This window comes from Scomber scombrus, chromosome 11 (genome assembly GCF_963691925.1).
Source record: "Scomber scombrus chromosome 11, fScoSco1.1, whole genome shotgun sequence".
NCBI classification, from domain to species: Eukaryota; Metazoa; Chordata; class Actinopteri; order Scombriformes; family Scombridae; genus Scomber; species Scomber scombrus.
Genome location: NC_084980.1, coordinates 15,779,330 through 15,794,988, shown reverse-complemented (window position 1 = coordinate 15,794,988; position 15,659 = coordinate 15,779,330). Strand labels below are relative to the sequence as shown.

Here is a 15,659-nt window from a genome sequence, read left to right as displayed (position 1 = left end):
GTTGTTTTCCACCGACACACAGAGAGGCCCTTGTCTCAAGAAAGTGGTGGTGCAAAGCTTTTAGGAGTGTTTTGCACCGCGGGGAGGGGAGAGGAGGAGCATCGGGGTGATGGAATGTTTTCAGCTTGTTTCTGGTCACTGGAACTTTTTTTTCTTTCTTTTTCCTCGCACCCCCTTTGTGTTGTGTTGTGCAGCGCTGCGGCCAACAGGGGCGCTCTAACACAACACATGTCGGAGATCCCACCACCCCCATCTTCCATTCCCCATCTCCATCTACTGTCAATGTGTGGCTGTTCATCAATAGCCATAATATGATCAATAAGAGGGGGGAGGATGGTCAGGAGGTTTAACACACAATCTGATGACAAAGGAAGTACTCATAGACCTGCTTTAGTAAAAGTAGCAATGCCACAATGTACAAGTACTTTAGGTAAAAGACCTGTACTCAAAATGTAAAAGTGAATTTAAATACATAAATTAAGTAACAAAAGATGCAGAATGATCCATTACAGAGTTTTACTATTAGCCTAGACATTATATTATAGAAGTATGATTGTTGCATTGATGTAACACCAAAATGTGTAACACGAAAACATCACTACACATATTATTATTTTCTAATGCAAAATGTGAAATAACATGTACAGCCTACATATTGTTTTATCCGTCACAGTCGAATATATATGTAGGCAGGCTGTATATACTGTACATAACCACATGCTTTATGTACAGTATAAAGTAACTAATCATTACACTGTCCATTCAGTATTTATTTCAGCACTCTTATACACCTTTGCACTACTTGTAGACTTCAACATCCATTTTTCTTTGTCTACGTGTAGCCTATATATCTATTTTTTCATCTGCTTGCTTGTACATATGTGATAAGTTTATGTTTACTTATATTTGTTCATCTTTGTTGTCCTTGTTTCAGCTGTATGTTCATGTGTGTCTGGCCACTTGAAACTGGAGTCAAATCACTTGTATGTGTAATCATACTTGGCCAATAAAGCTGATTCAGATTCTGACGGTGAAGCTGTGTTATAATGTTGCAGCTGGTGAAGGTGGAGCTAATTTAAACTACTTTATGTATTGTTGGGTAGTTAAATCCATAACAATGCATCATACTTTACAAGCTGGTCAGATTGTTAAGTGTTGTATACTAACTACTAAGTGAACCACTTCACAACCACTTCAAATGTAGTGGAGTAAAAGTATCAATTGGACATGGAAATACTCAGTAAAAGTGAAATGTAACAGTATCTGAGTACCTGAATGTAACTTTCTACTGGCTACTCTACACTACACAGTTGACCAGAGCACTCACATATTCTGTATTTTCTGAGAATTTGGGACAATTAGCTTCTTTAAAGTCAGACACAGACTCTGAAAGCACTTTGAAGAAGTAACAGAGTAACAAACAGAGTGAAACATGGAGATCAGCAGATGACTATGTCATCACCCTGGGGACATAACAAATAGTTTCAGAGTTATGCAAGGGAAACCGAAAGAAACAAAGTGAAAAGAAGAATATTTGCTAAATCATTTCAGTTGAGTAAATGTATTTTTTATTTATAACGACCACAGAATCTCCAGATGGTTATAGTCCAGCTTTTCACTTAGATTTACAGTAAAAAAGCACATTATTAAAATAGGCTTTTAAACAAATGTGTTAACATCGCCATCTTGTGGAGAGAGAAGAGACTCTTATTCTTTACCTATAGGTTTATGTCTCAGCTGGTTTTTGTGTTCCTATCAAACCAGTTTGTCCCTAATCTAATTTAATGTGACCAATTTTTCTATCTCGTATGCTCCTTTAACCATCGTCACGTCTCGTCCTTGCGAAACAAGTGATAAACAAAGTCTTTTGGGCCTGTAATTTAAGAGATCTAGATGTCACACCCAGTCTCTTATGCATAGTATAATCTCAGTCTATGTGACAGTGTGTGAATGAGTGAATTTTGGATGTACCACCCAAGGACTCATGTGGTCAGTTAGTTCAGCAGCAGCAGGGTCAGGGCTGTTGTGTCACAGCATATTAGAGCAGTCTGTTGGGCTCTGTTGAGAGGGTGAGACAAGGTGTCTGGGCCACCCACCCATGCTCCTCCGCAGCAGCTGTAATTATAAACAGTGGTACAATGACAGCTGGGGAGGCAGATGTCAACAGCAACATTAGATTTCAATCAGCCTGCACAGTACCACCTCTGAGGAATGAGGAGGTGTTAAAACCACGCGGTATGACAAAACCCCTTAAACACGAGAGCAAAAAAGACAAAACCAAAAAGAAAACACAGTCATCATCCTCTACACAATTTATTGCACAAGATGTTTTTGTTTCAGACGATAATGCAGCAAGCTTGATGCTGCGATCATTGCAAACAGACACAAGCCCATGAGTGTGCAGCGCTGAGCGATGCTGCACAAGCCGGGAGATGTTTTTGGATGAAGTCTTGTCAGATTGTTTTTGATGCCCACTCTGTTGGTGAGATCAGGCCGGCTCCTTCGCTCCCCTCAGGGCGCAGGGGAGCAGTCTGGCCTTGGCATTTCACACTCGCTCAGCAGTCAAGGCCTGTGACCGTCTACAGACTTTACCGCCAACTGCTCCCTTATACCCTCACCCCTGTGTTTGGCCAATTATGAATATTCAGTTGCTATGAAAGTAATTCTGTCAGACATGCAACTGTCTAGCTAGATAATGTCAGCTGTGTTGTTTGTAGCATTTGAGGGGAGAATCTCACAAGGACGTGACTATTCTTCTCCTTTACTTTCAGATTTTGATATGATGATGAAGACAAAAATGTAAAAACTGAGTGTAAGATGATCTACAGTGAATACAGTTTATTTTCTTTCTTTCTAACTAACTGATTTTGTGCCATAAACCCTTGTAAAAAACAGCCATTGTTGCATTCTATAGCATATTCATATACACTATGCTGCTGCTATTTATATAGTCAATAGTTAATACTCACAAGAACACTAAATGTGTATTAATCTCACTGAAAACGGCCTCAAACAAACACACTATTTGCACTTGTTTGTGCTATGAACTACAGTGCCAAACTGTTTTTAAAAGAATTACTGAAGTTTTTTATTTAATGCAACTATATATTAGTAACCAGTATTTATAGATTCACGTCTCCAGCAGGAATGACTGAGTTAGGGCTGGGTAACAAAGACTTTTGTTTAGGCCTTCTTATGAGTTTTGTACAATAATATAAATATAGAATATCTCCAGTCTTACCCTTTAATTTTAATGCACAAAACATATACTATATATACATATACTATATCACTATCATCAACACTAAAGAATCATTCTTTAAGAGACAATTTACTTAACTTACTTTATGTATAGTGTGCTTGCCTGAGTGCATGTGCACTAATATGTTGGATAGGAGCCATTACAGAAGGCAGAGAGAGGCTGAGCCATAAAAGGAGGATGTCTGCTGGCAGTCACTAACCTTGGTTGACTTTCAGTTATTGTATCACAGAAGTGACCGTGATTACCGTCGTGCCACCGACGCTGCCTTCATGTGATGGTGGAGACTTTGCTCTCTCATAAACTCCACAATAAAAAATGCTGATGTATGATCATGCCGTATTACATATCATTTTTTAATGTGTTGAAAACCCTTTCCAACAAAGCAAGTCAAGCACAATGGTGCACATAAACACATGTTGAAAGTTCATGAGCTAATTCACGAGAGTAGGAAAGCAAAAAAGTAATAGCCTACATTAAGCATAACAATAAAAATAAAACAAAATACAAAAACAAATAGGCCACACAACATAAAAAGTGTCTATAAACAAGGTTAGACTGTTCAGAAAACACATTATTTGACATAATGACTTGTCCCTTCTTTAGTGCGTAATGGTTAACATTTACAATGTTGATACACTTTTTGATGCTGAAAGAACTCAGTCTGATAGTACTTGAGACAAGCATAAATTCAAATGTTTATATTTGTTTTGGTGTCAATCCTAGGGTTACTAAAGCAGTACCAGCAGAATAATATGTTCACTGCATATTGAAAATGATTCATACGTAAATAAACGCCCAGAAAAGGACACCATCCAACAAAATGTGGGAAGTAACATTATTTGTACATCGAAAAATGTCCTCGGAAGAGCTGAGCAGCAGGTGCAGGTACATCCAGATGCTTCTTTCATGTTCAGTAGCTCCATGCTGCATCTCTGGACCTGTGCTGTAGATTCAAGAGCAAGGATCCACCGTGTAAGCACGTAAAACTCTATTAACGTAATGACTTCCCTGTTTAAGTGGATTGTGGTTCATGTATTGAAAAACAAACTCAGTTACAGATGTCCTTGATAAACTTTCTTTTCTGTAGAAAGTGATATTTCTTTTCATATTTCTTTCAATGGGGCAGCATTATTCGCTTGATTGTAGCACCAGATCTAGCTAAAAAACGGGGAATTTAAATAGTTACAAAAAGAGATGATGCAACATATTCAGGATGCATGTATATAGTCATAATCTGATGAAAGACTACATTAAAACTGGTGTCATGATGACACACCTTTCTTGACAGTTTTGTTTTTTGGTTACGTCAGCATTTTGGCATCAAACACCTGGTGGTGGAGAACAGTGAAAACATCATGAAGGATTCAAATAAATTAAAATTTTATTCCTCACTGTCTAGCATCGATCAACAGAAAAAGATAAAACTAGTGTTTTTCTTACAACATAAGTGAATCTTGCATTTTTGCAACTGCTCTTTACTGTCACTCCACCAATATGCTGCAGAACCAAAACCAACAGAGTGAAAACAAATGGCTTTAGCTTGATTTATCCTCCATCTTAATGAATGATGTCAAGCTTGTCCGATTTGATGACAAGTATTTATTTATTGTTTTACAGATAACATACTTCACAGGGTTACCTTAGAGGTAAAATCTCCAGACAGAACTCTGTTTTAACTTGTCGGAGACAAGAGGGGAAGATGAACATACTTTATCAAGCACACATTGTAAACAACTGAGCAATATTTAAGTCTAAAATGGCGTACCATAGAATAGGTGAGAGACAACAAAATGTAAGTAAGAAGATGTGCCTCTTGCTTGCAAAGACAAAAGTTTCATTTTTACAAAACAAATAATGGTCACTGACATTTTTTTTCTACTTTCTTCTTTTAGTGGCTGAGAGGTAGAATGACGTATTTTCGGTTAAAACCAATGGTTGGATTTATTTACTTTATCATATCATTTCATCATGATGAGTGAAAACAATACAAGTGAATAAGTAACCCCAGCCCTCTGAATATAATGTGAAATCTGTACAAACTTCTCCATTGACTGCAGTGTTGTTTTGCTTTTTATTGTGAAACTTGTTGTTTGTATCCCAAATGTCCAAAGTTAGAAGCAGAGGAAATATGTTTTGTTTTTTTTCTGGTTAGGATTTCACAGTACATCTCCAAACTGTGTGACGGTGAATTCCTTTAGTTTAATACTGTGGATAGCAAGGTCAGTTCATGTTTTTTTATGGATGAGGTCTAGAGATGGATAGATTCAGTTGGAAGTATCCGAATGAACGCTTCCAGGTCCTTCTGTGGGTGATGTCACTGACGAAGGAGTCGGAGCATCTTGCCAGCCACCATTTGTCTGTGGAGATACGAGAGGAAATAGTTAACTTATTGCTAACAGAGAGTACTGTATGATGCAGTGTGGGTATGTGAGCATCTGTAAGGATAAGGTTGGCACTATTCAACATTTTTGTTGCCATCAACAGATCACATAAAAAGACTAAAACCAATTTGATTAGAAGCATTGCCTGATTAGCTTAGCTTATTCCTCTGCGCATTACCTCCATTGTTATCACAAACTGTAAGTAACAAATAAATGAGCTCAACAATTGCACACCATACGCAGCAGTTCCTTCATTACACTAACATGGTGTATTCTGAGTCATCCCACAGACAACGTGCTGCCATAAATACTCACTAAAGCAACATAAGTGCATTAATTCACTGCAAAAATAGTCCACCAAAAATGCACCTTTTGCTCCTGTTTAAGAAATGTTAGCTAAGAACAATAAAGCACAGCTGTTTTATGACAATACAAAGTTTTTTAAACATGTAGAAAACATCACCAGCCGTATGTTTTAATTAAAGGAATAATTTGACATTTTTGGAAATATATTAAATGCTCTCTTTCTGAGCGTTACAAAAAGAAGATTACCACCATTCTCATATCTGTCCATTCAATATGAAGCTTGAGCAGGGAGACAGTAATCGTTAGCATAGAGACTTAAAACAGGGCAAAACAGCTAGCAAATTTGAAGCTCACTAATTAACACTTAGTTTAATCTCCAGGAAATCCCTACCTCCAGCCAATAATTAGTCAGACACTCTACCCCTGTAAAACTGCCACTTCTTACCTTCACTCTTAAACAAAGTTTTAGTGAGCTTTCGAGGTTCTGGCAGGTGGATTTTGTTACCTTTGGACAATCCAACTCAACTGTTCCAGCCTCATATTTGATGGACATGTATGAGAGAGGTCTTAGATCTTCTTGTCTAACTCTCAGCAACAAATAGGGATAGAAATTAACGAAACTGAAAATACTGTATCACTATGGTAACGCGTAACGCTTAGTGAATTGCTTCATAAAAATATTAAAAATGTAGAAAAAGAGCTTTCATTTAATATAGAAGGGGTTTTGAGTTGGTTTATCCTGTGCTAAAAGCAAAAAATAAATACATTCAAATGCAAATATGAAAACCACCAAGCTTCTTCTCCAACAGCGGTGATGTTTGTCCGACTGCTTCTTGACAGTCAAAACTGAAAACTGACAAACACTGTTTTTAAGAGACTCTTCATCAAAAATATTCTTGCACCACTTCCCTCATCCAAACGTCTGATATAATGTGAGATAAACAGAAGAGATGAAACACACAATACGAAGACCTTTCATATATCTCAGAATATACTCCTGAGATGGTTGATAAAAGAATAAATTATCACAATAAAAAAATAGCTCTTTAAAATGGAAGCCTTCTAAAATCATGATAAAAGGTTGACTAAAGACCATTAAGGACATTAATTGCAATTTCCATGCTATTAGTGAGAGCTGGGAATGTGCTTTGGCAGCCTCTTATTTCCAAACCCTGTTATTTTGTGTAAAGACTGTCTGTCATCTTATTCAGAAGCGAGAGGGAGAGAAAAAAAGAGAGAATGAGAAAAAAACATTTCCAGTATCTGGGAGAGGCAACACCCACCAGCAATTTGAGGGATGTAATTGCTGTTCAAGGATAAAGAAGGAGATGTGAACCACGAGAGTTCAGTCAGTAGATCTCAGAGAGAGAAAAAATAACATCGGAGCTAAATAAACAAATACAAGCACCGACACTTCATTCACAACTTGTCCAGAAGCACTGCAATTTTTAGTTTTTATAAAGTGAATTCATTATAAAAAGCACTAAGACCCTCATATTGTCACCACTAATAGAATAGAATGTCATTCTCCCAAAATAAGTATTTCTTCTAGGTCTGCATGATATGACTTCAGTCTATATCACGACATATTAGCTCTATAACAATAATTGTAATTATGTGTTTAATACATGACTGCTCTTATATTTCAGTAACTCATGTTGGCTCCTTTCTTTGATATGTTTACCCTGATTATTACAATAAAACCATTGAGACACTGGACTGGACGGTGTGCTGATTGACTGTTTGAACTCCTGGTTGTCTTTGTTTAATTTTACAGCATTCAAACAGTCTCTCTGTTGAAAACTCACAATGTGAGTTAATACAGACGGTAGAGAAATTCATAAGCTCCACTTTGTGCCTCGCATGTTTTACTGTTAGATTTGAGTCACAGAGCTTTAAGGTATACCATGCACGATTTGTCAGTTGGTGTTTGTGAACAGCATTCAAAGTAAGGCCCTCCTCCCGAGCGAGACAGTGAGCAGCCATGGTCATGCGAGCTAGAGAGTGAATTAAGAGAGCGAGCCAGCGAGCGGTGCTGGAGAAAACAAAGTTGTGAATCAGATCAGTAAAACATTACGTCCTAAAGCACAAATAAACAACAAATCCACACCACCCTTTATATCTTCCAGTGACAAGCAAGAAGTTGGGTGTTGTTCATCCTAAAGTTACAATTAGCCTGCCCGTAGCCTACTTTTGGTTTTTGTACAACAGATACTTTTAATTTAAGTTCTTATTTAAATTCTACACAAAGATCACATGCTATCACACTTTTAAGCTCACTTTGTGACTTCTGCATGAACTGATCTTTCAGCCTCTGTTCAACAGTTACATTTCAACCAGTGGATGTTGTTACACTTTTGTCAGAGCCAGAGGTAAGACAAACTACAGCCATCCAGTATCTGACTGACTTACAAGAACCATAGCGACGCATATAAACCCAAAGCCTGCCACAGAAGCCAGAGTGGACATAGAAGTGGTTATCTTCCCAGCTCCCTATATACCATTAGCCATTATAATTCTTAATGACCCTCAGTCAGAGTTTAAAGCAGTGGACAATCTCAAGCTAGGTATATATATTATTTTAAACCTGGTGCTTAGTTCTTTGATTTGCAAGTAATGGTGTTACGTGAGATGCACAAGCTGTGGTTAAAGATTCATAATCCGAATCCACATTCCTACTACAACTTTAGTACGGAGGAGAGTTTTGATTTTGACATTTCGCACAAAGACTTTGTTTTTGCTTTCATTCACCTAACACACCCGGACAGTATATTGAACACATATTTCCAGTTGAGCCTGTTGCATGTTGTAGCGAGCTAGATGCATCCACGTTCTTATTTTAGCACGGGGCGTGTTGCAGACTTGGCTGTCAGTGTCGCTGTTCCTGTGGATGAATGATCTGACCAATGTGCTTGGACTGTTAGCCCAAAGCCCCGCTCTTTCTGTCCCTGTGACTGTCGTATTGATTCTGTTCAGCCCTGCGCAGCCTGTCGCTATGGATCTACATGCTAACACACTGCCTCCAGTGTTGCCTGTACCGCCCTGCCCAGCCCAGACCCAGACCTAGAAAACTGGCCCGGCCTTGACAGGCTAGTTAAAGAGTTATTTTAAGAATTAGCGACTGGGAACTTTTTTTTGTGAGGCCAGCTTGAAAGGGAAGGGAGGTATGACTTGTCCTATGGTGCCAATGTGAGAGCAGCGTTGGAAGCTAGGATGACACCTGTGTCCTTGTTCCTGTCGACTGCAGGTGCCTCGCTAACGCTAATATCCTCCGACAGACTAGGAGCGTGTCCAGCTACTCAGCCTGGTGGCTGCCTCATTGCCTGCCACCCAGGGCACGACTGGAGCAGGGGGGGCAACTGGCTGGACAACAGCCCAATCCCGGCAAACTCTACTAAGTGCCATCCCAGCATGCACGTGGAATTACACTACAGTATATGCAGCTGGGGAATCACTGCAAAGTGAAACAACAAAGAAATGTTGAGAAGGACAGAAGGAGATTGTTTACAGGTCTTACGTTGATGCCTTGTGGACTGTACATCTGGCTGGCTGCGAGGCTGTCACTGTATCCTCCGGTCTGGCTGATAACATGGCGAAGGGTATCCACCTGGAACAACAGGGACACACAGACAAAAGACCTGGTCAGACAAAAGATCCGGATAACAAAGACAGCCATGCACAAGGAAAGGTCAGTCTGATAGTAAAAGGGTACCATAAACAGGAAAAGGTTACAAACAGAGAATAAGAATGATTTGGCTGCTATTACAAGCTTGATAACAGACATTGCAAAAGGACAAAACTATAAAAAACACAGCATGAAGTAAAACAATTATGAATATATTTGTAGTCGTGGTTAAATAACACATCACACATTGTTTATTGTAAACGCAGACACATAGACCTGTTTCTTTTTTTAATCCACTGAGCTAAATACCTTAACGAAGCTTTGCATCGAAATTTACCTGACGTGGCCAATCAAAATATAACTGACATCACATCACTTTATTTTGTTGTAGGTTTTATTGGAGTCATGCCATATCTATGTTATTCACATATTCACTGGAAGCTACTTTGCAGTTTTTGGCAGAGCAGCCAGCCAGGTTTTGCATGACAACACACCTGCCATCTGGATTTCACAACAAATCTCACTACTCTACTCAGGAGGCCAATTTAGACAAAGTTGTTCTTTCTTTTTTTCCTCCCTTTCATTTAATTGTATAGCTCAGGGAGCAAGGCCATTCTGACATATTCAGAAAAATAACCCCTTAGAAGGAACATGAGTTTCAGTAATTAAGGGGCCATCCCCGAAGACCACTTTACCTCCTATAAGGGTCATTCCTTTTGCATATTCATGAACGACCTAAAGCTATTGGAAAGCTGATCTGAATCGAAAAACGGGGGAAGGAGAGATCGAGAAGTGATGCCCAAAGCAGTGAAAACAAATGAGAGTATCACCTCGGGTGGTGATTCCTTAATCTATGGTGAGAGTTGTAACACTCAGAAAAACTGTGCTGGTCATCACTGTCCACTGGGGCAAGGTCAGGGAGCTACAGTGCACCAGTGGCTATGTGAACCCTTGTCAGGAGTGCTGATGAGTGTTGCACCATTTCCAAAACTGTCTGCCATCGTCTACTCAACTGTGGGTTGACAATGGATTCTACATTAATGTAACGCTTAAGGCTACGTATGACCTGTGTTTCTCTGTGTGGGTCAAGTTATTGTGTTGATCTACACTCTCGGACCGGTCAGTGGTTGAACATTTTCACTTGATCTCAAGAGCTTTTGAGCTTTCGGTCATGTCAGACACTGAGCTTGGAGAAACGCCTACCTGGGATTGTATGTTGGCCCCAACCTGCCCCCCTTGGTATGAGTCCCCATTGAGGGACTGCACACTCATGAACAAGTCTCCGGAGTTTGACATGTTAAAAGAGCCAGCAGAACCTGAGAATACACAGAGTCAGAGAAGAAGAGAGCAAGAGAGCAAGACAACAAATAGCAGAAAAGAGAGAAAAAGTAGCAGAGAGGAAGAGAGGGACAGAAAAAGGAGTTAAAATGATCATGCATAAGCAAAAGTGCATTGGGTGGGTTATGGTAGTTTAGAAGGGCGGCAGCTATTGTGAAAAAGGTTATTTCTATAAACCTGCACACTACAGACGCAGGAGGCGCACATTAAAATATCTCCTCACCATAATTTAAAAGTAAACGAGAACCATGAGACAGATAATCGTCATTAAACTGTTTAAGTCCAGTTAAAGCGGCCCTTATGGATTATATTATTGTTAAATGCCCATGCTGCTAGTGTTTCATTAAGGAAGTAATAATTGATCTGCAGGAAGACCCAAAGAATTGTCTTCGTCCTTTAATGGACCCCAGCTCCCCAGATGTAAAGAGACCATCGCGTAACTTGATTTCAACACCCGGTCCTAATCCAATACAGTTGCGAAATCTCTATATGACAAAAGACTCCGCTTGCCCTTTGAACAGCTTAATGGCATGCACGAGGTCAACCGGACAAGAGGCAGGAAAAATTAACGTCCGCAAGACCAAGAGGTCAATAACAGAGAGAGAGAAAGAGAGAGAGAGAGAGAGAGAGAGAGAGAGAGAGAGAGAGAGAGAGAGAGAGAGAGAGAGAGAGAGAGAGAGAGAGAGAGAGAGAGAAAATGAGGGAGAGAGTAAGTCAGCAAAGGCAGAGAGAAGAGAAAAAACGGAACAAGAAGAGCAAGAAAGCGATACCACATTACTGTGTTAAGAAAAGGTTTCTGTTAGTCAAAATGAAACCATACCAGAGACAGAATTCTTGAGTTGGGGCTTAGGTATGAGCACATTATAGTTCTCCACTATGCATCTATCTGCTCTGGTGTAAAGATAAAATCTTTGCTGATTCTTCTAATATCTACAGAGCTCCTGGTGATGTAAGCTGGTGAGTCTGAAGCTCACCTGCTGAATTAGGAGTTGATGGGGAGTTTGCCTGGCTGCCGTGAGCAGACACACTGGTTGCATTGACTGCGGTCCTCGCTGCGTACATATTGGCCTCTTCTTGGAACTTGCCGATGTTTTTCTTGTATCGGATTCTCTTGTTCCCAAACCAGTTTGATACCTATAAAAAAAAAAAAAGGAGTGACAAGATACAGTGGCTTGATTATTGTTTAATAAATGTTAGTTATTATCTAACAAAGCATACATACAGAATAGAGAAATAAAATCTGGTAACACTTCATTTGGAGCGTTTAAAATGAATACTTGCTGGAATTGTGGTTCCTGCGCCAGTTACACACCACATATCTAAAACAGGCTTTAGTGGCTGCTTTGTAATAGCTGTGGCTTCCACTTGGATTTTTTTTTAATCACCATTTTTATTACTAATCCACAAATCTGGCACCTTCAAAATGAAAAAAGACACCACAGGCATGTTAGCCTGCTCAAATATTCCAAAGAATAAAATAAAAATGCTACTTATTACTTAGTCTTAGTCTGTTTTTGATGGTCATGAATCTGACCTATGTGCTTTATAGTATATGCCTGTAGATCAGGCATGTCCAAACTATTCCATAAAGGGCAGTGCGCCTGCAGGTTTTCGTTTCAACCAATCAAGAGCACACAATCCGACCAATCAACTGTCTGAAGACTGATATCAGTGATTAAATGAGTCAAGCCTGGTGTGCTCCTGCTTGGCTGGAATAAAAAACCTGCAGCCACATGGCCCTCTATGGAATAGTTTGGACATCCCTGCTGTAGTTGGACTTGCAGTGACAATGATTAACTTGTTTGTCAACGGTCATTAGTTTATGAGGACACAGTTAACCTTTCTTATCATTTCATCTTACTGACTTTCATCTCTGTGAGGATGAAAATGATTACAAATATACAGCAGACTTTCACTGCAGATTGAACTGCATGCATACTGAACTCAAACTTGCAAAATAAAGATCTGCCATAAATTTAGTGAGTGAAAATTCACAACTTATTAAAACAATGAATCTTATTGAACCCTGCATAAACTACTGAGTACACGCTGCATAGTTTTACATGAGACAATGTTGTTATTTTAATCATTAATTGTCAATAATAATTAGCATCAGCTTGATGCCATGAGCTATAAAGTACGCCGGACATTTAGCAACCATAACTACAGTATTGTTTACACACATTATTTTTTACTTACCGTAGCAAGTGTTAAAATTGATTTTTTGACCAGCTGATTTACCATGTCTATGTACATTTGTTTGTTTATTGTGGTTACCTGTGAAACTGTGATGCTGCATTTTTTGGCCAGCTCTTCTTTGGCCTCCTCGCTGGGATAGGGGTTACTGAGGTGGGAGTAAAAGTACTCGTTTAGAATCTCTGTCGCCTGTTTGTTGAAGTTCCTCCTCTTTCGTCTGGACAGAAAGATGCAAAGAGAAGCACAGAATGGTAATTATATAAACACTAAGATCACAAATATATTATGTAAGTAGATTTCTTTCACTGAGTTTTTAGTTTGTCAGGACAGTGCTTTAATTATTAAAAACGGTCAAAACAACAGAACAAAGACAACATAAACCAAAAATGAAGAAAGAGAGATGCACTTTTATCTGACAATGGCAACAGAAACAAAAATAAAAAATCTTTTGATTAAAAAAACCAAGAGAAGGAACACTTTGAAGGAAAGTGCATTAAATCATAAGGATAGGTTTTGTTGCACGCAGTCACATGGACATACACACACACACACACACAGACCTGGCGTCGAGAAAGCGTGAGCGCAGGATCATGACAGCCTCGCAGGTGCTCTGTTTCAGCTGCATCTGGATGGAGCTGAATTTGCGGTGGATGATGCTGACCATGCGCTCGATCTCTTTGGGCGAGATGGGTCGTGTTCGAGACTGCTCCCTCAGCAGGTTCATCACATGGGTGGTGAACTCATTGCACGCCTGGATGCACAGACAGAAAGGATTCATAAAAAGAATAACTATCACGGAGGCTCGACAGCTTCAGACAGAACAAAAGGATGAAATTGGATTCTGGAGGGACTGCGCCTTCAGTAGTAGGCCTTGGCCTCAGCTGATGCAGTGCTGACAGTATTACAGGAGTAGCGTAAGAGGTAGTAAGAATAGTCTAAATTAAAGCAGCAGACACAGCGCGAGGTTTCACGCCAAACAAATGTGGCAGTGGAGTCATACAGTGGAGGCAGCGAGACTCGCGATGCTCTGAATATTAAAAAGACTTCTCTTCAATGGAAGCGAAAATGTGACAAGTGAAGAGAAATCTAAAATGACAGCAGGCTTTCAGTCCCGTTCACGTTCAAGAGGTTTAAACTGTCTCCCTCTCTTTTCACTCCATCTTTCAGTCTACCTCGTTCTCTCTCTGTCTGAATCAGTCACTGGATATGACTGCATTCAGAGTCAAGGTGTCTGTTGCTTGTCAACACCAGGGTTACGTCAGTCAAAGTGATGCACCGAGGAGCCGTTCTGCTTGCACACACACGCCAGACACTACTCACTCATACGCGCGCACGGTGTACGTAGCATGGTGACACAAAAATGCTCAGGTGTATATTGACTGTGACAGTTAGCGATGACTAGCCTTCCTCAGCGAAGATGACAAACCCAGAACGCTTTGACTTCCGAGGGAATGACAAGACGTTACACTCTTTGGAAAAGAGCTGGTGTGTGACTGATATAATGGCTGCTTGCCTGCTGAAGATAACATCTCTGAAAGCGTGGCTTGTCACGGGCTGGTCTGCGAGAGCTGATTTCAAGAGCTTAGTCAAAAATGCTCAGGAAGATATATCTCATCCATAATTTATACAGACTTATTCCTATTTAGGCTCACAGATGGAGCTTTTTTCCAGCAGGCGTTGGACAAAGGGCAAAGAAATGTCCTGGACACATCACCAGACTTTGCTAAAAGCCAAACATTTACTCTCACATTCACAACTATGGGCAATTAAGAGTCTTCAAATCATCTCAGCTACATGTCTTCTTTGTCATAGAAGGAGGCACAGAGGAACTTCAGAGAGAGCATGAAAAGTCTGTACAGACACATGCAAACCTTTTCTTTTTTTTTCATTAATTGATTCTATTTCTGGTATCCCCCCAAAAAAGAGCTACATTTCCTCACTCTTCTCCAAGAGGAGAGGTCAGAGTCAACTATTGAACATTGCCCCTGGAAGTGGAATGAATCTAATTTCAGTAGGTCAAGTCTACAGTGTAATACAAAAGCTGGAGTCTACATAATTTATCACTACATGTTTTGTCCCATTGAGGGACACGAGAACAGTTTTGTAATTCATAGTCAAGCCACATATTTGTGCACGTCAATATTTTATCTAAAAAATAATCTTTACACTAAAATAGCTTATATATTTATAAAGGTTTTACCTTGCCATCAGTCAAGACAATGTTTGCATCTGCTGTGAGCATCTAAACAGCAATAAATAGAAAATCAGAGTTAAATAGGTGGCTAGATTTGGCACCTGGCAGACTCTGTCGGTTCAATATAAACTTTCTGTAGTGATATAATGAAACAGTTCGTTGATGAGGCGCTTTGGTGGCGTCGGGGTCAGTCATGAACCACAGTGTTGCGGGTTCTCGTCCAGCCTGAGAGCTTTGTTGCTTCATTCCCCATCCCGCTATCCATTCATTTCCTGTCATCTCTCCAATAAAATCATACAAATGCCCCAAAATACTTCAGACACTTGTTCCCATAGAGGGGGGTCAACACACTTAGTT

The 15,659-nt window shown here is 39.7% G+C and overlaps 1 protein-coding gene across 1 annotated transcript in view; it reads right to left on the bottom strand.

Moving 5' to 3' along the window:
- Positions 1-4,846: 4,846 nt before the first annotated feature.
- pbx1a (pre-B-cell leukemia homeobox 1a) overlaps positions 4,847-15,659 on the bottom strand; it is a 44,498-nt gene continuing 33,685 nt past the window's right edge. Inside the window, exons 4-9 of the mRNA XM_062428671.1 lie at positions 13,669-13,859; positions 13,190-13,325; positions 11,887-12,046; positions 10,778-10,890; positions 9,467-9,556; positions 4,847-5,619 (exon numbers count right to left, since the gene is read on the bottom strand). Of these exons, the coding sequence (XP_062284655.1) occupies positions 5,527-5,619; positions 9,467-9,556; positions 10,778-10,890; positions 11,887-12,046; positions 13,190-13,325; positions 13,669-13,859 (783 nt within the window). The 3' untranslated portion in view covers positions 4,847-5,526. The remainder of the gene's footprint in view (positions 5,620-9,466; positions 9,557-10,777; positions 10,891-11,886; positions 12,047-13,189; positions 13,326-13,668; positions 13,860-15,659) is intronic.